General features: G+C 43.9%; 1 protein-coding gene across 5 annotated transcripts in view; it reads left to right on the forward strand.

The window, feature by feature from the left end:
- The window catches only part of LOC143290403 (uncharacterized), a 134845-nt gene that overhangs the window by 35110 nt on the left and 75557 nt on the right, over positions 1-24178 (forward strand). For all 5 annotated transcript variants that reach the window (XM_076599809.1, XM_076599805.1, XM_076599807.1 and 2 more), the window contains exons 7-9: positions 7381-7444; positions 15666-15910; positions 21739-22777. In XM_076599809.1, coding sequence (XP_076455924.1) covers positions 7381-7444; positions 15666-15910; positions 21739-22777 — 1348 coding nt within the window. The remainder of the gene's footprint in view (positions 1-7380; positions 7445-15665; positions 15911-21738; positions 22778-24178) is intronic.

Raw genomic sequence — 24178 nt, forward strand, 5'->3', positions numbered from 1 at the left:
GCCCGGTGCAGCTGCGATTGTTAATGCTACCTCATGAGGAAAAGTGGAAAAAATTTTGTTTGTCTGGGGTAGTGAGGTGACATCAGCCTGAGGTCTTCTCTTCGAAAACTTTCTTTCAGACATGGACTTATGTTGTCTAAACGACAAATCACCCACTTACCTTCATCTTTCTTCTGGGAAGGTCTCGTGTCTAGATCTGTTGGTCTGTGATCTTCTTCTTCTGCGTTCGATGTTTTGGCTGCGTCAGACGGTCACCCCTGTCGCCACGATGTAACCCACGGTCTTCTCCAGGTCGTGGCGGTCTCCCCAAAGCTGCGCCTGTAGCTCTGTGCCCCCTGGCCAGGTTTGACGCCGTAGAGCTTCATGGGTTGGGCAGTGTTGGAGGATGTGTTCAGGGGTGTGGGGTCCAGTGCCACATGGACACTCATCAGTGTGGGCGATCTTCATACGTTGAAGGTGACTCAGTAGTCGGCAGTGGCCAGTTCTCAGTCTGAAGAGGACTGTCTGCTGGTGTCTCTGGAGCTGGTGGATTGGATCGACACCACTGTTTGCACCCAGCCTTCTCTTCCACTGGTTCTGGTAACGGTTGTGGATGATGGTCCTGGCCTCTCTGTAGGTCATGGGGTGGCTGAACTGCTTCATTTTGCTGCCTGCCTTGGAGAGAGCATCGGCCTTTTCGTTCCCCGTGACCCCACAGTGAGAAGGAACCCACTGAACAGTGACAGTCGACCGTTTTGAGAGGTCATGAAGGGCTGCTTTGATGTTTGTCAGCTGCTGTTCGTTTCTGGTTGACTGGAGTCCCTGCAGGAGAGATCTGCAGTCAGTGAAGAAGGCTATCTTTGGTGGTGGGTTGACTGACGTCCTGAGGCCTTGTGCAGCATGGAGTAGTGCTGCTGTCTCCGCTCTGTAGTTCGAGGAGATTCTTCCTGTGGGGAAGGCTCCAGGGGTCAGTCTTCCATCTGTGTGCCTGATGAAGATGCCTGCTCCTCCATTCTTCACCGCTCCCTCCGAGGATCCGTCTGTGAAGACGTGCGTCCATTCGCTGGGGTTGTACCGAGTCTCAATCATCTCCAATGTCAGAGCTTTCAGCAGGGGTGGGGCTTGGCAGTCCTTTTGGTCGATGCCAGGGACTTTTGTGATGATTGAGACTCCTTCCAGTTGGTCGGCCGGCTCCTCAAAGTCGGGGAGTGTTTCCATCTCGGCAGGGGACGAGGGCAGCAGGTCTTCATGTTGGCGGTGCAGGGCCTTGGAGAGGTGGTTGAAGCTGGTCCGCTTCAGTCTGTTCTTTGTTGGGTGCTTCAGTTTTTCGTGCATTGGGTGAGTTGGCATGCGCAGGAGCTTCTCGCTGTGGATGAATACTTTTTCCTCTCGTCTATCTTCGAGTGGGTGGAGGCCTGTGTGTTTCTCCATCGCCTGAATTGGAGTCGTCTTTATCCCGCCAGTGATCAGCCGTAGCCCTGCGTTCTGAACTTTGCTCAGGCGGCTTGTGTTGGTTGCTGATGCCGTGGCCCAGGCAGTGCTGCCATACTCCAGAGTTGGCCTGACAGTTCCAGTGTACACCCTCTGCAGTATGCTGCTGTTGGCACCCCAAGAGGTCCCGGCGAGTTTTTTCAGGATGGCCAGTTTTCTGGTTGCTCGTCTCTCGATGTCCTTGAGATGGGGGTTCCATGTCAATCGCTTGTCGAGCTTCACACCCAGGTACATTGGCGTGTCATCCTGTTTCAACTGCTTTCCGTTCAGTTTGAGGTGGGAGGTTTCTGACATCGGTGACAGCGAGAAGATTGCTGAGACTGTCTTGGTGGTGTTGATGTCTACTCCCCAGGCAGAGGCCCATGTTCCCACGTGGTTGAGTGCTTCCTGCATTCTGTGGCTGGCGGACGTGAGGTATTCCGCAGCACTCCAGGCAGCAAAGTCATCAGCGTGGAGGGCTCTGGAGACATGCTTGGAGATCTTCTCAGCGATGTCGTCGATGAAGATGAGGAAAAGTGTAGGGGAAATGACTCCTCCTTGCGGCACACCTTGCTGTAGAGTGACCCGATGGCTGGTTTTTCCGTCGAGTTTTACCCTTGCCCTGTGGTGTTGGAGGAAATCCTGGATCCAGCGGTATATCTTCCCTTCCACTTTCTTGTTGAGGAGCTTCAGGAGAAGTCCTGCCTTCCAGACCTTGTCGAAGGCCTTGGTTAGGTCCACGAAGACTGCAAGCACCTTCTTCTTTTCTTGAAAGGCAGTCTCTATCTCCTGTGCAAGGTACACCAGCTGGTCTTCGGTGCTGCGGTTTTTCCTGTAGGCTGATTGGGTATTGCTGAGCAGGTGGTTTTCTTCAAGGTGTTTCAGGAGTTGAGTGTTCACCATCCTTTCCATCACCTTGCCCAGACAACTCAGGAGGCTGATTGGTCGATAGCTGGACTTCTTAGTCTTATCCTTCTGCTTCTTTCTGATGGGGACGATGATGGCTTCTCTCCACTGGTCTGGAAGTTTCCCTGTGTCCCAGGACTGGTTGATGATCAAGAGGAGCTTCTGTCTGGCTACAGGTCCCAGGTTCTTGATCATGTCATTCGGGATGCCGTCTTTCCCAGGGGCTTTCTTTTTCTTCAGTTTCCTGATAGCTGCACTGAGTTCGGCCATGGAGAAGGCTGTCATCATGGACTGACTCGGGTTCTGCTGTTTCAGCTTCTCCTTGATCTCCCTCTGGACTTCCTGCACTCGGGCTTCAGGGAGTGTTGTGGTGCTGCCCTCTCTGTAAAAGTCTGCAAGGATGTTGGCTGCCTGCTTGCCCGCGTGGTGCTTGCCATTTTCCTCAATGACAGTTCTGCTGTGTCTGGTGCCCGTGTCTTCGTTCAGAAGCTTGGTCAGGTTCCACAACTTGCCGGTGTCCTTCTCCATGTTGAGACTGCTGGTCTTCTCATTCCAGCTCCTCTGTATCTCTGTTCTCTTCTGCTGTTGGAAGGTTTCTTTGATGGTGTTGTATTCCCGGATGTTGTCAGGAGTGGGGCTCTGCTCCATGGTTTCTCTGGTGGAGTCTAGGTCTGCATGGAGCTGTTTCAGAGTGTCACTCCAGTAGGGCTTGTAGTTTCTGCGTTTCCCTCTTGGGATGGACTGCTTTGCTGCTCGCAGCAGTGCATCGCTGAAAAGGTTGACATTGTTGTTGAGGTTGTTGGAGGTACTGATGTCTTGGCAGAGGTTGTCTGCTTTTCCTTTGAAGAGAGTCCAGTTAGCTCGTTTGAAGTTCCAGCTGGGTTCCATTCTGTGCTGGGTGCATCCTATGCTGGAAATGCTGAGGATGACTGGCAGATGGTCGCTTCCCCCTAGCTGTGTGTTGACTGTTCTGGAGGTGAGTCGCTGAACCTCTTCTGTGGCGATGGCCAGATCTGGTGTTGAGCAGGTCTTCCATGCTCTGGAGTAGCAGGTGGGTTTGTCCTCTGGATGGTTGATGAGGATGAGCTTGTTGTCCATCATCCAGTCCTCTACTTCCTCACCACGTGAGTCCATTTCCTCATAGCCCCAGCTTGGCGAGTGGCTGTTGAAGTCTCCAACCACAAGGTGTCTGGAAGCTTCAAGTCTCACTTTGTGTAGCGCTAGAGCTGAGCCTGGAGGGCTGTAGCAGTTGGTGATCAGTAGTTCTCCGCTGGGCAGTAGCAGCTTGACTGTGTGATGCTCTAGCTCCTCTTTTCCCGATCTGCTTGTTTCTACTGCAGGGATGGAGATTTTGATGAGGGTGAGGATTCCTCCCTTGTGTCTGTCCTCTCGATCTTGGCGGAAGGCTTCGTAGCCTCTAATAAAAAATCTTTGGGGATCTTTCAAATGGGTCTCCTGAATGCAGATGACATCAATGTTGTTATTTCGGAGAAACTCCTGGAGTTCTGGTTTCTTGTTTCTCAGCCCTTCTGCATTCCACTGAGCTACTGTGAGGTTGACAGGTGGTGAATTTGTCTGGTCAGTCGCTCTACTCTGCCTTCCCCTGACCTTCAGGTTGACAGAGGCACCGGTCGCTTTGGTGGGCCCCTTTGAGGCAGGAGGCCCGGCTCCGTCCCTCCCCGGTTGTCGCTGATAGGGACGACGCCATGACGACAAAGTGGTCTGACGCATAACCATAATCGTTGATGCGTGTGTGTCCTGAATTTTTAACCAGAAACCTGCACCGTAGCTGACACACTCCGTCTTCGGCAGGCCGGATCAAGTTTTCTGTCAGGGGGCTTCTCCCTTAGCTCAGGTCTAAAGAGTCCTGCCCTGTGGGCACAGGGGGATGTGAGAGATTGGGGATCCCTCCCCTAGATGGACTGCCTGTCAAGGTTAACGAGCTCCATCTACCCGGGGCTCATGGTCCAAAGACCTGCCCTGTGAGCACAGGGGGGGATTGTTTGCTGGGTATCCCACCCGTTGGTTTGAAATCAGAGTTTTCCTTCTCCTAGATGGACTGCCTGCCAAGGCTAATGAACTCCATCTACCCTGACCAGTCTAGTCTGTGACCTCTCTTGAGTGAGTTGCCGAGAGCTAGTCTTGCTATTGCGCCGATCGTCCGCACCCATGCCGCGTTCGCCATGACTAGGTCATGCCCATTCTGCCCCATGTCCCCGCAGGAACACCCACATTAACGTGGCGAGGAGGTGCGGCTACAGAGTTCACTCCCTTGCTAGGGACGCACTGAGGCACCCTAGAAGGGAGATCTTAGCAGAACGGTCTGTGATCTATTGTTGGTCTTGGACTTCGAGTGGAAAGTGCACAACGATCTGCATGGGAGTGACTACTTTCCTGTCATCCTTCGTTCCACAGATGTGGAAGGTGACTGCCTGCCTGACTGCCTGAACTATGACAAAGCTAACTTGGGAATTTTTATTTCCAAAATAAGAGTGGAGCTGCAGGAAGAAACAGTCTTGCAAAGCGAAGATCCTCCTGTAACTCTGACATGGACAATGTTAGAATGCACCAGAGTTCCAGTCCCATCTTATGCCTCCAAGCCTCAGATGCCAAGAACACCCTGGTTCAACGCAGAATGTCAGGATGCCTGAAAGTCTCAGAAAAGACCACAATGGCATGTCTTTTGGAGACCGGAGACAGACGGTGTTCGAACCCATCAGCAGCAGAGGGCAAAAGCGAGATACATTTTCAAAAAGAGAAAGCGACAGTCCTGGAGAGATTTTTGCTCTTCGTTAACCTTGAACACACAGAAGAAGAAAGTGTGGAAAGTTTTAAATAAAATCAGAGGTAAAAATGTTTGCCCAACTTTACACCGTCTCAAACTCTCAGACGTTTTGATCACAGAGAAGAAGGCAGTTGCCAATTTGCTGGCCTCCAGTATAGAATTGAACTCTGCATCTGCCAATAAATCGGCTCTTTTCCTCAAAGCCAAAAGCCTGAAAGAAAGAACGCCCTGCAACATTTCATCGGACAACACTGAAAACTATAACCTTCCATTCACTCTGAACAAATCAAAATCAGCCCTTCAAACCTGTACAGAGTCCTCTCCTGGATTGGACGAGATCCACTTCAAACTTTAGAAACATCTTCTGGAAACCTGTCTGGAAACTCTGCTGAAAGTTTACAAACATATCTGGACCACAGGCTTTTTCCCATTCTCTTGGCAGAAAGCCCTCATAATCCCTGTACCAAAACCAGGAAAAGACCTCTCTAACCCTTCCAGTTACCACCCAATTGCACTGACCAGCTGCATTTGTAAATTGATGGAGAAGATGGTCAGTGGTAGACTGATGTGGAAACTAGAGACTGACGGTCAGTGGTAGACTGATGTAGAAACTAGAAACCAACAGCCTTCTGGCGAAAGAGCAGTGCGGTTTCTGCAAGCATCGGTCTACCATTGACCACCTGGTCCGTTTGGAAACCACAGAAAGGAAAGCTTTTGTTGATAAACAGCATGTTTTTAAAGGGAAAATTATTGAGATCCTTCGTACCATACACAGACATGAAGCAGAAGGTGAACACTTACATTAAGGATCTTTGGCAAGAGGAGTGGAACACCCAGACGGACAGCAAGCTGTTCTTATTCCATCCAGACCTACAAGAGACCCTCCCATTGTTGGTGAAGAATCTGTGCTGTGCAGTCTACGCACAGGGCACACTTTTCTTACTCATTCTCTATTTGTTGAAGGGGGAAGAGGCCCTTCAATGTATTCCCTGTGATGAGCCTCTCACTGTGAAACATGTGCTCCTTGACTGCTGGGATCTGTATGGCGTTAGACACAGACAATACACGGTGGTTTCTCTCAAGACTTTGTTTTGTGATGTCCCTCCATGGATGCTGATGGACTTTTTGAAAGAAGTGAACATTTTTAATCAGATTGGAAGGTTTTAAACTTTGGAGGGTTTTTAAACTTTGAATGGAAAGCTTGAAGTGGTGACTAGTTTTATTGTGTATTTTCACCCTTGACTTGAAGTAGATGCAAACGTGGCTATAGCCTTGAGAGATGGCCTTAGCGGTTGGCGAGGCTCTAAGCACCATAATTTGATTTGATTTAAATCAGCACCTATTGAGGTGCCTCCTCTTCTTGTTCGTGAGCTGCAACTCCCATGTTCACTGGTATGTACACAAATGGGCTTTTACATGTATGACAGTTTTTACCCCACCATGTAGGCAGCCATACTCTGTTTTCTCATTGTACTGAGATATGTCTCATAGTAGACATTCCTCTCAGAGATGTCTTCTCAATTCCAGTGAGGATAATTACAAGAAACAGATTACTGCTGGTACCTTTTCTCATTTGGGTTCTTGGGTCACTGTGAAAGCCTACTCCAGGCAGATAGAGACCTTAGCTTCTTTAAACCGAGAACACATGAGGTGTGGGCCACTTTATCAGCTGTAAACATTCTGTGCCTCTTTGGCACATTTTGGAGGCAGCCTTCTGCTGTTTGGAGAATCCCTCTGTCAATTTGTACCCCAGGGATTTCTGTTTGATCAAAACGAACGGTTCCAAGGGGTTTGCAATGTTGTGGCGAACACAGCTTTCACTTTTTACCAGGGCTCCCCATGCAAACCAACAGACATTACCCTCCTTTTGCCTTGAATTTTGCATCAGTTTGATATGATACAGTACATGACACCAAATGGGGAGTTTGTATTATACCACCTGTTAGGTTAAATATACTTACCATGTCAAATTGAATGCCTGCCCGTCTGCCCCCACAGTTCATGTTGTGATTTACATGGGGCGTTCTTTGCTGACCATAGGAAGTCATCAGATCTGACTGGAAATGGTGTTTGATTGGCAAGTAGATGGCGGACTAGTAGTGGGATGCCTTATTACTGTGTTAGCTGGGAATTTTTACCAAACAAAGCAAACCAATAGGCCTAGTTTGCATCAGTTTGACATGGTAAGTATATTTAACCAAACAGGGATTATGATACAAACTCCCCATGTCTGTTTGCAGGAACATACCAGGTGCAGGAAATTGGAATGTGCCTGCCAGCCGACGCTCAAGTATCACCAGTATGGTACGTTGACAAGATACAAGATAGAACTTTCATCCATAAACATGGAAAAGTGTCTTTCAGCTGCGCATAGAGCATAGAACATATGCATATATTTAAGATAAATATCAGACCTGTTTACCAGTATGCTTTTTACAGTTTTGTCTTGAAGTATACCAGTATGCTAAAATGGATTTCAGTACAACTGTTAGAGTAAAAAAATCTACTTTTTTTGGCGAACCAGAGTGCAAGAATGTTCTGGTTTCACAATAAAGAAGTAGATAAAAGACACTGCATGGACCTTTTACCTTACACACTGAGGTTGGCATTAACAATGTCTATGGTTGTTTTGATCCCATCTAGTGCACAGTTTTGATGTATAGATCTTGATGAATGTGAAAGTTCTCTGCCAGCGCCTGCACTTTTCTCACCAGCCCTTCCATTCCCACTTAAGACCTGTCAGAATGACTGCCGCTCAATGACTCTCACTTCCCTCCTCTCCTCTACTTTGACATTGGCCTCAATGTTTTATTTATCTGTCTCTTTCCCTCTCTCGCTTTCCCTGTCTCCGTCACCTCTCTCTCTCTCTCTGTCGTCCCAATCTGAAGGTCCAGTGTGTTAATTAAAAGGACCCTCCCGGAACCTCGAGGAGTCAAGCTGGCTTTTCCTTGACCCTCTGCCAGGGGGTCACTACCTTTTTTTAAAATATTTTGCTGCTGTATCATCTGCACTGTTTCAGTGGCATTACAAATAAAACAAGAGTCCCCCCTACACAGCCACACCAGGGTGGGTCTGTCGCAGTCCCAGTGCCAGCAGTCCATAGGGAACCATGGATGTTAGGTCACCAGGAGGCCACACACTAGAGGAGACCCTGCACTGCTGCTGAGTCACTTTAGTGGTATTTGGTAGCACCTGTTTTGACTTAACGTACTTAGGACATCACCTTCTGACTACAGTAATGGCTTAGTCGCGGAGCCAGAGTGAGTGTCTTCCCCCAGAGTGGAGACCGCCACCATGTTCCTCCAATGACAGTTGTGGTCTGGAGGCTTAGTGGCCAGTAATTGAGCAAGCTAGGGGGCATCAGTACTTTTGAAGGTTTTTTGCTTTCTTGGTCTTACTCGACAGCCTGCATTGCCATTGTAGCTGTTCAGGCTGAATACATAGTTGATTTGCACTGATGCTCCTGGTAGGGTCTCCCATGCTGAACAGCACATGTTAGCACAGCTAATTGTTTTTCAGTTTTATCTGACCATGCCCCATTGCAGATGGAGGAGCAGGAGGTAGAGATGGATAAAGTGTTCAGAGGCTGCTACAGATTTTTTTTCATTTTTTTTTTTTTAGAGCTATAGTCCAGTGGAACATCCGTGGATTTTATGCAAGTTTTCAAGAACTCCAGTTGCTCTGTCAAGATTTTAATCCTACAGTACTGGCTCTGCATGAGACTGAAGAGAGATGGCAACATTTTAACTCGATCAGGTTCTAATGCAATTTTCAAATCTGTTCAACCCAAGCAGGAGGGTATGACAGGAGGCATTGCTATGTTTTTACACAAGTCACTTTTATACAGTACTGTTTCTCTTAACACACTGCAAGAGTCATGCTACATAAAACTATCACTATCTGTCCTACCTATCTTCCTCCTCCTGTTCCTGTTCTGAGGCAGAACCCTAGAAATCTTGTCAACCAGCTTCCACAACCTTTTTTGCTGTTGAGCGATATCAGTGGCAACTTCCCACTCTGGGATAGGAATGAGACATCAGCCCAAGGTCTTCTCTTAGAAAACATTTCCTTGGACATGGACTTATGCTGTCTAATTGACAAATCTACTTATCTTCATCTTTCTTCTGGGAAGCTTTTGTGTCTGGATCTGTCAGTTTGTGACCCATCATTGGTCCTGGACTATGAATGGAAAGTGCACGACAATCTGCACAGGAGTGACCACTTTCCTGTCATCCTCCGTTCCACAGAATGTGACTCTGTCTGACCACCTGAACTATGACACAGCCAACTGGGGAATTTTTAGTTCCAAAATTAGAGTTGAGCTAGATGAAAATAATCTTGCAAAGTGATGATCCTGCAGACACTGACTCAGATCATTTTCAAATGTGCGAAAGCAGCAATACCATCATCTACCTCCAAGCCTCATATGCCAAGAACCTGAAAAAGATCGCAGCAAGGTGTCTTTCGAAGACCAGAGGCAGACAGTGTGAGAACCCATCACCAGCTGAGTGCCAAATCTAGATTTTATGATGAACTGGAAAAAAAAAATTGGAGATTGGATACTCAGATTTGATTATTGGAGGTGACTGGAATCTAGTTCTTGACCCACATAAAGATTATTTTAACACTCTCCAGATGAAGGAATGCGTGAGCACTCCTACATAAAATGTATTTGGTTTCAGACGACGGAATGGAATAGCATTTTCAAAAAACAAAAATCCATCTCGCGCTGTACACGTGATTCTGTGATTAGCCAAGCAGAAAGCGCTATTATGGGTCTCTCCACAATCGAATGGTATGATTGGCCAGCCTGCCATGTGTGGCCTGTCTCGCACACACGCTGACAAAGTCACTGACTGGTCGTCTGCTCGCATCCCAGCCCGTCAGCAAAGCGGGCTCTTCTCAAAATGTTTTGGAGCGAACAAGGCAGCGAAGGCAACGTTTTAGTGTTGCCAAAGTACTTGAAATGCTACAAACTGAAGGGTTGGACATGGGTATGGTGATTCGGGGTGAAAAATTGGCATTATTTACTATATATGGCAAAACTGTAAAAATAAGATGAGAAATTTGATTTTTTTTTATATGTAATAGCTCAACAGGTAATAAACCAGTTCTGAAAGGTTCATCTTCTTACTCTGTATTTTGTATTTTTTGTAATTTTTTTCCAAACCCTTACAAATGGGCTGTCTGTGGGGAAAAACAAGGGAGAAAACTTGTCGTCCCGAGTGAGTTAATCATAAACACACAAATAACCCCAAAGCTAGAGATAAAGTAGAAGATACTGTGATAAACTTAGACATATTTGATGTTTGATGAGTTTTAAACTCTGACAGTAAATGTTTTACATAGCGTACACAGACCCCTTTTCAACAGAGTTGTTTGGACTTTTTACTTATATCTGAATGTTTGATACAGTATGTACATGAAGCAGACATCCAGTATAGCTACAGGACAGACCATTCAATGATGGCCGTTTGGATTTTTTCCTTATATCTGAATGTTTGATACAATATGTACATGAAGCAGACATCCAGTATGGCTATAGGACAAACCATTCAATGATAGTTCTAAACCTTTCATTTGGTGAAAAAATTGAATGAAAGTCATTTTGGAAATTTAACAGTTCTTTATTGAAAGACATACATTATGTAAATGAAATCAAAGAAGAAATCAATCATGTTATTAGAGAATATGCAGTTCCAGTATACAATTATGAATAAAGAAGCATTCCAATGCCAGAAATACAGTTTGTAACATCTGATCAATTATTGTTAGGTGTTCTGTTAATGAAGATTAGATCAAAAACAATCTCATATTCCACAATGAAAATATATAGTACAGAGGATGAAGAACAACAGCTAGAAACAGAAATACAGAACTTTGAAAGCAGGAATGTTAGAACATGTCAGGAAAATAATAGATTAAAAGAAAATAAGTCAAAACTTATTAGAAAAAAAGAAAATGGATCAAGGTGTTCCTATTTCACCTTACTTATTTCTTTCATGTGTTGAAATTCTTGGCTTTATGGTAAAAGAAAATGAACTGATTGAAGGTACTGATGTTATTATGGAACACAAAACTGCACAGTTTGCCGATGACACCCAAATGATGACGGAGATAGAGTAGATTTGAAGAGGTCATAAGGACAATCGACTCATTTAGCAGTATTTCAGGATTGTACATGAATGCAGGTAAAACTCAAGCAGTGTGGCGGGGTAGCAGAAAACAGTGTCAAATTAGATATCTACCTCATTTAAGAATGGTGTGGAATCCGAAAAAATATTAGATCTTAGGAGTGTGGTTCACTGTTAATTAAGAAGAATGTGAGGAAATAAAGTATAAAGACAAAATCTCTGAAATTAGAATGTTATTTAGAACATGGATAAAAAGACAGATAACCCCTTTTGGAAGGATAGCTGTTCTTAAATCACTAATTTTATCAAAAATAACCCTGTTATGGATGTTTCTACCAAATCCGCCTGATGAATATATTGATGAGCTGCAGAAGGCATGTTTTAAGTTCATTTGGAACAAAAAGCAGGATTGAATAAGTAGAAAAACAGTGACAAAAAGTATAAGAATGGGAGGGCTAGGAATTTTTTATATCAAGCAATTTGTTAAAGGTCTTAAACTGAGCTGGATACGTAAAACAAAAGTTTTCAAACCATAAATGGACATCAATACTGAAAGCAATCAATCCCATTATTGAAGATCTTGATAGGTATGGACCATTTCCAAGCCTACAAAGAATTTTGTCAGAAGCTCCCACTATCAAACAGCAAAGAAGTTTTAGTAGAACCAGTGTTTCTGAACCAAAATATGAAAATTGGAAATATTTTATAACACAGTAATTCGATGGAAAAGGGGGTCTGGAATATTTCTCACCTTGTGCATGGGGACAGCAGTTTCCTTTCCTATGAAGACCTTAGTCAAAGGCAAGGAAATATAACAAATTATCACTTTTAATGGTTGTGTAAGGTCAGTTAGAAATCATATGAAACACTTGAACATTGAAACTGAAAATGACAGTGCTTTTCGGATGAGAAAATCATTGCTTATGATATATTCTGTGAGAAAAGGAAGAAGACTTTATTACGACACTTAAGTCAAAAACACCATGACCCCTAAATGCTGTAACAGATGGTATGATTTGCTGCAACTGGTCATAAACTGGAAACAGACATTTCACAAAATACACCAACTAATTGATGTAAACTTGAAATGGTTTCAAATGGCTTAGTCGCAGAGCCAGAGTGAGTGAGCTTCTCCCCCAGAGTGGAGACCGCCATCACACCCTCCAACGACAGTCCTCCGGGAATCTGCTGACACTGAAGACCTTGACAAGACTCACCCCAAACGTGGAAGTGAAGGAGTATCGAAACTGAGGTCATTATGAGAGCAGGGCATGAAAGATCACATAATTTAGGGCTTTTTATTTTATTTTGAATTTTTATTGATAATGAAGGAGGAGGATGACGATGATGATGATGACGATGCTGCAATGGAGGTTCAGTTAGGTTTGGCACTGCGTGACAAGGCTGTACTCAACACTTCCTGTCAAAATGATATCCTTGCATCAACCAGGCCTGAGAGATACAGACACCTGCAGTGTTGGTCAGGAAATTAGAGCAACACATCCAAAGACACATCTGTGAAGTGTGCGATACACAACTGTGTCGTCCTAGTCTTCCCATTTAAGCCTGTAGCACACTCAGCTCTGGGTTGGAGCTGGCTGCTCACCAAAACTCCACCTCCGCTGTGATTCAAACCTGTGTCTTCCCAGCCGCCATTCCATGACACTAACCACTTCACCACAGTGGCTGGTAAAAAATTAAAAGAGCTTTTGTTTCATATCAGGAATTTATTCAAAATTTAGTACCAGTTTTGAGAAATACACATGTAAAATAAAGCGAAAGTCATTTTTCAAGTGCTACATTCGCAATATGCGGTTTACTAAGCTAAACCAGTGACCACTGAAAAGCGTAGGTTAACTCTTTCCATACGAACAGCGAAAGAGACGACGTTAACAGCGTTTCACTCCAATTACCATCATCAAAATATTGCAAGCGGAAGAGGTGAATGTTGACAAAGAATGTCACAATTCTGGCGACAGAAGCTAAAGGTTGGGTCATTCAGACACCCACTGGACATCTGAGGGGTCTGTGTAGAGGAGAAGAGAGGAATGGCCGTACTGAGTGAGTTAATGCAAATACAGTAGTGCTAGAAATAGCTTAGTAGTTTAAAAAGATCCATGCAAAATAAGTGAAAGAAAGACAGACGTGAAAATCAGTTGATGCGATCTCTGGCAGGGCGGTCAGCCATGGCGTGCAAAAAGCCCTTCGACTATCCATGATTTTTATTCATTTTAATTACACATATTTAACCGTGACCCAACTAGTGCAGACTCCGGCAGGGGTCTGACATTCCTGTCCTGTGCAAACTACTATCAGCCTGTGCAGAGAAAACGAAAGCAACTACGGCCGATAAACTCCCGGAAGTAGGTAACCTCCCCTTTGTCCCGCTGGTTAGCGCCCTCTTTTTCTGGCAGCCATCATGACTCCTGTACCTGTGCTCTTCATACAGCTAAGTTTTTTCATATTTTCTGTCTGTCGATTCTCTGGCGTTCTTGTTTTTGTACCTACCTGGGCAATTACACAGCCCTGTCCCAGAGACACCAGGGACCTCAAGTCTCTTGTTGCCAAATGTCTGCCCTTCTATGCATAGGCAACATGCCAGTGCTGTCCTTTTTTTTTGGCAACAACAGAAAAGTGGCGGGGGGAGCGCCTGTCGCCTGTCAGCTCTCATGGAGGAGCTCTACAGATCTGGCTGCATGCCTAAGGCAAGCCCAACATGGTGGCCTACCTCTGTCTCATGCCACAGTTTCCTCTAAACACATATATCACTTCCACTATTGGCCCACAACCGATGTGGAATCATCAGATCAAACCACATGTGCACCTCCTTGCATCGACGCTCAACTGCGCTCAAGCCTTATAGGGTATGTGCTTCCTTCCCTTCCTTTGATTCGAAGGGCTCTCAGTCAAGTGTGGATTCAACATACTGACCCGATTTTCTTTGCGCTACATTTATCAGCACAGCTGTGGTCCACAGACCTCTCCCACAATACAGCTGCGGACCTCAATCTTCTTTGCCCGCACCAATATCCTTAGGTGACACAGTACACTCTACCTTCATCAAATTCTACTTGAGGGACATCTATCGCTTTAGGGATGGTGGCTCAAGAGGCGTTGCCTCTGCAGTGGTCACACAACAGGCCATCGCAGCGCACTGGCAATAGAACAGAAGGATCGAGACTTAATGTCTCCTCAGCCAGAGCACATGAAGTCGGAGCATGGTCCTCTTCTCTTGCCTTAGCACACTCAACACGGCTGCAAGACATCATGGATGCTGCCTACTGGAAAAACCCTGCCACCTGCATCGTCTTCTACCTGAGAGACGTCGCATGCCTGCGGGATGATGGCTCAAGAGGCATCGCTTCTGTGGTAGTTGCACAACAGGCCATCGCAGCACACAGACAGTAGAACAGGTGAGCCCTCCACCTTGTCGCGCTGTTCTGCACTAGTTGGGTCACGGTTAAGTATGTGTAATTGAAAGGAAATTTTCTATCTAAAATTACGTTTAAATAACATACTTACCGTGACCCAAATTTAAGACCCTCCTGTCCTCCCCGCTTCCTGTTCTCCCTGCTCGCTGCGCTGGTGATGGCATATTACCATCAAAAGAGGGCGCTAGCCAGTGGGACAAAGGGGAGGTTACTTACTTCCAGGAGGTTATCGGCCATAGTTCTTTCGTTTTCTCCGCATAGGCGGATAGTACTTTGCACAAGACAGGAATGTCAGACCCCTGCCGGAGTCTGCACTAGTTGGGTCACGGTAAGTATGTTATTTAAACGTAATTTTAGATAGAAAATTTCCTTTACTCAACAAAAACAGAACTCAGAAGAAAAACAAGGACAGAGGAGAAATTAAACTTTATTTTATATAAAACATGTCTTTATTTCTTAAACATCATTCAAGTTACAGGCTTGGAGAAAATAGGCAGAATCGATGTTTTTCAATCTTAGCTTCAGTATAGTGGGTGAGGCTGCTGGAACCTAGTTTAAAGAGGCTTCACACCTTTTTTCCTGCCAGAGGACCACCTTGTGCAGTGCCTAGTAGCACTCCGGACGCACCAGTTTCAATGAATTTTAGAATTGTAGAATCGCATCCCTGGTTGATTCAGAACCATGATTTTTCCCGGCTGTCTGGGTTAAGCAATTGATTAATCACTGAAGTTAGTTGGGGTTTTTTTATCACTGGGGTCAAGTGTCTGATTTCCTCTCATTTTGTTGTGTGTGCCATTTTGTTGTTGACTTTTCAAGGAAATGTGTGGGCAGCTGGTTCAGCTCGACTGTGTCTGCTATGTATGCTTTCATGGACCTGGGCGGCCAGGCAGGACACAGCTTGTTTCGCACTGCTGGGTCCAGGTCACTATGCACACAGCCATAACCGTTTCTGTCATCCAGGACACGCTCAGCCTGGTGTCCACAGACCCCAGCGAGGTCAGTCGCCTGCAGCAGGAGTTGGCATCGGCAGAAACGGCTCGCTCGGTGCTGGCAGAGAATGTGACTACCCTGGAACAGGAGCGACAAAGGGCAGAGCAGTCTGTGTGGATGACGCAAGGGGAGCTAAGTGCCCTGCAGGAACAGTTGAGGTTGACTGGGAAGAAGCTGGAAGAGCTCCAGCAGAAGCACTCTGCTCTGGAGTTGAGGTGAGAGGATGAAGATGAGTAGAGTGAAAGGAATTAAGTGTCCTGCCCTGCCCTGCTCTGCCCTGCCCTGCCCTGCACTGTGCTCTGCAGTTGAAATGAGAGAAGGAGGCATGTGAAGGGAATTAATTATCCTGTCCTGCCCTTCCCTGGCCTGCCCCACCCTTCATTGCTCTGCCCTGCATTGATCTGCCATACCCTGCATTGCCCTGCCTTGCATTTCCCTTGCCCTTCCCTGCCCTGGTTTGCCCTGCCCTACATTGCCCTACCCTGCATTGCCCTGCCCTACATCACCTCGCCCTGCATTGCCCTTTCTTGCCCTGCCCTGCCCTCTGCTCCGTAGTTGAGGTGAGAGGAGGAGAGTGTTTTTAGTGAAAAGTTGAGTGTTCTGCCCTGTCCTACCCTGTCCTGCCTTACATTGCCCTGCCCTAGCCTTTGTCCTGTTTTGTAATGGTTGAAAAAAGGAGTCCTTCACCAGTTTAGTGCCTGTAAGATGTCAGCTGACGTCCTACAAAAAGTGTTGCCATAGTGCCTGTAAGACGTCCACTGATGTCCTGCATATGTTCTGACTTTTCCTTCATTGGAGTTTGGTTCAGTGCACATAAATAGACTCTGAATGGTTAGTTTGATGTGTCTGGATTATAAAAATAATATTTAAATGAGCATACATCAGGTAGAAAACTTGTTTCCACTTGATAATGATTTGATAACTGGACCATGTGAACATGCATGGAAAGGGAGTTGAATCATATGCAAAAAAAGGCATTGAAAACTTTGTTCAGTAAAGCAAGTGGTCCCAGGCAGTGGGTTTACACAATTTTGAAAGCTATGCTTATGATTATGGATAGCTATAGCGATGGAGAAAAATCTCTCCTGTCTGATGATTTGTTGGAACACGAAGGTGAATGGCAATCACAGTGATGAAACTGGCAGTCCATTTGATGGTAATTCAGTCCTATTATCCAGTCAGTCAGTGTTTTTGAGAAAGTGGCTATAACTGACAGAATACTTGCAGCGAGCAGTGGAAGAAGGGGAGGAGGAGGAGAGGAGTGTTATAAGACGATAGGTCAAATGCCAGCCAGAAGGTGTGGAAGGGGTGGCAGTTGCATACTGCAGGAAATAGACAACCACCAATGCTCCATGATTTTCATGAAAAAGGGTTGAATGTGCACTGGACGTTAAAATATGTGCTTTTTGTTTCTAATGCTTTTTGTCATTGAATCAGATGGTTGACTTGTTTGAAGAGGAGGCAAGGCAGATGCACAGCAGACACTTAAATCAGCCCATGCGCAACTTGAAAGGAGTGAATGTCATCAAAGAACTTCACCCTCTAACTTGGGAAAGCTCTTTGTTGTCATAAAGCTTGCCAACTCAGTTTCTGAGAACATGATTGACTTTTTATGTTGTCATTGTTGGGATAGTTATTCACTTAGATGTTTGCATGAGGTGTTATTTGGGTTTTTTTAAACTTGTAGCCGGTTGTGATTTCTACTGCAGATAAAATCTGACAATAGGCATGCTATTTTCAGCTGTATTTTGTTTTCTTTATGGATGCCATTCTGTGGAGGTGGAAATAGACTTTTTTTGGCACAAAAATTATTATCTTCACTTTTAATGCCTAAACAGTTATCTACAATCAAACTGGTTGGGGATTAAAGCTCAGATTCAAAATCTACATTTATTTTCCTTCATAGAAACACTTACTTTCTTTCTGAATCTCCCATAGTTTTTGTACTAAAATTTTAAAAAAATTATTACCCCCAAATTCTCAAAATTCCCTGGGGAGAGCAACTTTTCTTCTTTTCTTTTTTTTACAAAATAATCTGCCACTCAACTGGTTAAGCCCCTGAATTCCTGTGGGAACATAGCATTTCTTTAATGCACATGGTTCTGGGAGATTCTCTTCAGCTGTGTCCATGTCATTCCAGCTGCCTTCACTTCTGCAGTATTGCCAAGTTAAAAAATCTTTGGGGTCCCAAAGACTTTTTTTTTTTTTACCATAATTCTTTGGGGCCCCAGACTACTTAGAGGATCACTCTAATGCCGCAACTTATTATCAAATCTGCGTTGATACACACACATGCAAAAACAGGCATATCTAATCAAGTGATTGTCAAGAATTCTGGGCTACCAAGGGAAATAACTCTTATAGTAGATTATCTGGCATAAGGTTGAAGCTACAATACAGGATTTTCACTCTTTTTACAGACCTGTTTATGCTACGATTTAGGCATAGCATTCTCTTCTTTTGAAACTATTGCTACGCTGCTGCACATCAGTACATAAAACTCTGCGAATGCCTCGTTGCCGGCTATGTACTTCACTCTCAGTACGAACAAACACAGATCCACAGTTGTTTTTTTCTCTTCAACAAATGGCAAGCATTTTTCAGCTCATGGGATTGCATTTCTTTGTTTTATTCTCCATCACCGCCCTTTGTGTGAAGTTTAATGACCTATTGGCTCTAGCCCTTAAGGTCAACTAAAGATGCCTGCAAGTGTGCTCATGATAAGCGCATGCGCTTAATAACTGAACTCTTTCATCATCAAAAATGGCGGACAAGAAATGACAGCACGAAACTTCAGATGAAGAATCAGATTGTGAAATTATGCAGCCTTCAACATTGAAGTTGGATTGTAAGAAAAAAGAAAGAAAGGTGAAGCAAAAGTTTATCAGTTCGTATCTCCAGAAATACCCTTGCCTGGAGTCGTCAAAGAAGGGGCCATACTTTGTTTTCTGCACGATATGCAAAACAGACTTCTCATGTAAGTATGGGGGGTTATTTGATTGTACTCGGTACTGTAATACCAAGACATATGCGGACAATGAGGAAGCCATTGGAAAGTTTAAATCCTTGGCTTCATTCTTTCAGCCCCAAATGGTAGAAAAGAAAAATACAATGAAGCAGGACGTTACGAGGGCTGAAGCAGTGACCTGCCAGCTGATCAAGTCTTGCTAGATTCCACTATGGAAAGTCTCTTGGTCCTCAAGTCCAGTGCTGGTGATCCTGTGACTGCTGTCCTAAATCTGTCTACAGACTCCCTCAGCAGACTAAGGAGTTCTTACGCTAAGAGCCTGAAAAGCCTCTGATCTGCATACAGTTGAAATGCAAACACAGTGTCAGTAATATTCAGTCACCGATGACGTAAATTTCTTGTTTTATTTGTGATGATTTCTATTCCAGAACATTCATCTCAAGCCCAGTAGACAGAAGTTTAGTTTATGGATTTTACTAGTTCTTCAGTCAGTTGGAATCATATTTATAACCCAGTGGACAAGATAAGTTTAGCTTATGGACTTTCCTGAAGTTATTCAGTCAGTCTATTGGAATCATGTTGATGGCCCACCAGACTACATAAGTCTAGTTTATGGTCTTTCCTCAAGTTCTTCAGTCAGTCAATTAGAATCCTGTTGTTTATAGCCCAGTGGACTAATCAAGTTCAGTCCATGGGTATAGATTTAAGTTCTTCATCCAGTTAATTGCTTACCAGTTCTGATCACAACCAAGTTGGATTGGAAGCCTCCTCCACTTTTGACACATTTGAGCATTTATTTCTTCAGTTGAAAGCATTGAAGTTACTGGTTACTACTATACTAGTGTGAGTGTGTGTGCATTCGAAATGTGTGTGAATAAATGCCTGTTTTGGGATGAACATCAACACTAGCAATTGCCTGTTCCCTTCATCTATCAGTCTGAGACATTGATCATACAGTTTTATCAGGCTGTTTATGTGAGGTAAGAATACCATTCATTTGTTTTATCATAATGAAAATACGATATTTCTGTCAACTTTGGTGGTAAAAAATGCTCAGTAAGAAAAAAGCTACACTTTGCTGCACTGAAACTGCACTTTACTACACTGAAACTACACTTTTTGCCCATCCAAGCTACACTTGTATCTATTTGGGGATAAACAGATCTGTTTTAATGTGTTCATTCTACACAATTTTGCAACATGCCAAGAACTTACTGAGATATGCAGTGCATTCTTTCCAATTTCAAAACATCAGGGACATATATTCATGCATTATCATAATCTCTGGTATTGGTCTTCCCACTTTTTGTATGCCTGTGGGTTGTGAAAAGAATGTATGCCTGCCTAAAAGGCAGGTTAAAAATAATCATATATATAAAAGCTTACTTGCAGATACCAGTGTATGTGGGAGTACCTCCCACAATGAAGAAGTATTGTATTGTTTGTCAGACACAACAAAATTTCTGTTCAGTATTCAAGCTGCTTTTCCTGGATGGAGCACAGTACCATGCTTGGTCAACAATTGACGTATCCCCCAGTACATTTTGTACTGCCAAACAAACCTGGCCAAGAATCCCACAGCATGATGAGACTGTGCACTAAGCCTTTTTTTCCCCCTGTATTGCATCTTGTTAATCAATGCATTGTGATTGTTCATGTGTTGGATGTCCTTACAAGTTCTGTGCCCTGTAATTGGGGGAAAAAAATCAAACTAAAATATATACACTAAAAACATTGCTCATTTAGCCTTACTCATCAAAAAGAAAGAGAAAAAAAGAAAGAAGAGGCAGAGAGGAAGAAATAAAGAACATTAGTTGTTGAAATCAAAACATTTTGCAACACAGAAATGTATTTTCGCACCACCATTTATGATGACAAAGGAAAATAAATCAAAAGATTATGTTAACTCTCTCTGGACGAAGGAATGCTCACGCATTCCTACACAAAATGTATTCGGATTCGGACGAAGGAATGGAATAGAATTCTCCGAAAGTAAAATTCCATCATGCGCTGTACATGCGATTTTGTGATTAGCCAAGCAGAGTGCGCTATTCTGAGTCACTCCACAATCGAACAGTATGATTGGTCAGCCTGGGATGTGTGGCCTGTCTCGCACACACGCTGACAAAGTCACTGACCGGTCGTCTGCTCGCGTGCCAGCCTGTTAGCAAAGCTGGCTCTTCTCAGAATGTTGTGAAGCGAACAAGGCAGTGACGGCAACGTTTTAGGGTTGCCGAAGTACTTGAAATGCTACAAACTGAAGGGTCGGACATTGAAGAGGTGGATGATGACGAAGAAGAAAGCAAATTCAATGCAGAAAGCGAGCATGGGTATGGTGATTCGGGGTGAAAAATTGGCAGTATTTTCTACATGTGGCAAAACTGTAAAAATAAGAAGAGAAATCTGATTTTTTTTTATATGTAATAGCTCAACACATAATAAACCAGTTCTGAAAGTTTTATTTTCTTACACAGTATTTTGTATTTTTTGTAATTTGTTTCCAAACCCTTACAAATGGGCCGTCTGTGGGGAAAAGCAAGGGAGAAAACTTGTCGTCCAGAGTGAGTTAAGAAATGTCCAAGTATTATTTCAAAATTTTCTATTTTGGAAAATTGTCATTGTTGAGAAGAGCTGAAAATTGGTTTGTAAAAGACGGACACTATAGCTGAGTGGTTAAGTGTTGGACTTTCAATCTGAGGGTCCCGGGTTTGAATCTGGGTAACGGCGCCTGGTGGGTAAAGGGTGGGGATTTTTCTGATCTCCCAGGTCAGCATATGTGCAGACCTGCTTGTGCCTGAGCCCCCTTCGTGTGTGTATGTAAGCAGAAGACCAAATACACATATTAAAGATCCTGTAATCCATGTCAGTGTTCTGTAGGTTATGGAAACAGAAATACCCAGCATGCACTCCCCCAAAAATAGAGTATGGCTGCCTACATGGCGGGGTAAAAATGGTCATGCACATAAAAGCCCACTCGTGTACATATGAGTGAACATGGGAGTTGCAGCCCATGAGGAAAGTTTGTAAACAATAGAATCTGCTGTTCTGGTGCACACATGTTTGTTGTTGTTGCAGTCACTCCCAACTTCAGGCAGAAAAGAAGGAACAGGAGAAGGAAGTGGACAGACAGACAGCTGAGCTGAATTCTCAGAGACAGCAGCTGAACCAAGAAAAACAGCAGCTGGCTGAAGAAGAAGCTGCACTGAATCAACAGTTGGAAAAAGAGCGCTCCCACTTCACCTTAGAAGTGCAGACCCTCCGACAAAACCTGATCGAAGTGACAGATGCCAGAGACAAGCTGACCTCCAAACTGGCCTCCATGGAGGAGAGGCTGGAGCAGATGTGTACATGGGACATGAAGAAGGAGCAGCAGATCTCCCATCTGGTGCAACAGTCAACCTCTCTGGAACAACGCAACAAGGAGCTGATGGATGAGATGGCCAGGAGTCTGTCGTCACGGGAACATGACGCTGCCTCCCAGTTGGAGTCAGTCCAGAAGTACCAGGACCTCCTGTCCAAGCTGACAGACGTGGAAACGGAGAACATGCAGCTCCAGGGATCCATAATCGAGCTCAGACACAAGTGTGATGTCTCTGAGAAAGTGGTGGAAGAAGAAAAGTTGAAATGTGATAATTTGCATTTGAAACTCACTACAGAGACGGAAAGGTGTGAGTCCCTATCATCAGAGTTGACAATGCTGAGGACAGTGTTGGAAAGAGAGCGTGCAACAGAGACAGTGACTGTGGAGAAACTCCAAGCACAGATAACACAGGCACAAGTAGAAAATGACAGGATGAAGACTGAGCTGACTTCAGCACAAGAAACTTTGACAAACACTCAGTCTCGACAGTCAGATCTCACCCATTTCATATCTGAATTGATGCACATCACACTGAATTCAACCGGTGCTCATATGGACACTCCAGACATAGCCTTGTGCTCAGATGGTGATTTGTCCCAGTTTGTGCAAAAGTGCCAGCAGTCTTTGGAGGAAAGATTCTCAGCATTACTGACCAGGCTGGAAGCAGCAGAGAAAAAGGAGTTATCTCTGGCAGCTGAGAGAGAAACCATACAGCAAACCCTCTCTGCCATCTTTAGAAGTTTTCCAGACAAGGTGAGCTTATATTTTGGAAACATGTGACCGTCTCCCACGAAATGATAGATAACTTGTGCTGCATTCAGTTGCGCTGCAGGCAAAAACAGCGCTGAGGTCCGTATGGGTAAATTGAGTTTTTTGCTCAAGCACATAGTTCAACCTCTAAGTTACAACATATCTCACTGTTTTTGCCAAATTCAAACTATAAATTTGAATATTTAGTTAATTTCCACACATGCGTGCCTATATTGTGGAGCAATTATAAAAAAAAACCGGCATATTTTACATTAATATCTATTCGATATCTTAATAGAATATATTAACATAAAAGAAAAAGAAATACTAAAAATAAACATGTGGGTAAACACATAAAAGCATAATAAAGTGGAAATGAAAGATACTTCGAGGGCAAATTACTGAAATAAAGAATGAACAAAAATGGGCCACACTCAGCAAATCCCTGCACACCCACCCACACTGGCACACACTGGCATATTAAGTACAAAAAATTAAAAAAATGAATTTTAAAAAGTCACAAGTTTATTTCAGTTCTTAACAAAATCAAAATTTAGATGTGCATCATTCTAATTTCGATGTAAAAGAAATGAAAACAAAAGAAGCTTTGTTGAGAGATGTAGAGGAAAAGAACTCTTACATACCCCCAAACAACCATTCAAAATTACATTAATATTATCATCAAGTGTGAATATCATTGCCCAAAGTAGTTACAGACCCTAGTTTCATAACCTGCCTAACTTTCACAGGCACACAGCTAAAACAAACCCCCATTACTAGGGAAAAATCTCAAGAGTCAGTTGCAAAACCTTAAAGCTGTTTTTTTTTTTTTGTTGTTGTTTTTTTTTTCAAAATGGCTGCTGCACTACTAACACACTTTGAACTACTATAACTTCTACATTATTTAACATAGGAACATGTTTTATAAATCATTGGAAAGGTCTTTTCGTCTTCTTTCCAACTGTTTATATATCTTTATATCCTAAAAAATCGACTTATCTATCATTTTGTAGAAGCTGGTCATATATATGTATTTTTTAAAGTCTGATTTAATGATCAAGTTAAAAAAACAAAAAACTCTGGAGTATGATTCAGGTATTGAGCTCTTATTGTGGTTTGTGGTTGTATTCATTGTATTTTGAATTAGAGCAGGTTGGTGCTGCCAAAGCACCATAAAAATATTTTGCCTGTTGAGTGGAAATCTAACGACAATAAACTTTCATTGAATTGGCAGTTCTTAGACTGCAGCTGTGACAGAATGTGAGCAGCCCAGCATTGAGGGGTGGGGTTGGTGTGGGGGGGTTGAGCATGAAAGAGGGAGAGTGGATCAGTTATGCAAATGAACATACATATTTCTGCAGACTTGTGTTTGGTTTTAAACCCATTCACTGATTTGAAGCCCAT

The sequence above is a fragment of the Babylonia areolata genome, chromosome 15, assembly GCF_041734735.1.
Source record: "Babylonia areolata isolate BAREFJ2019XMU chromosome 15, ASM4173473v1, whole genome shotgun sequence".
NCBI classification, from domain to species: Eukaryota; Metazoa; Mollusca; class Gastropoda; order Neogastropoda; family Buccinidae; genus Babylonia; species Babylonia areolata.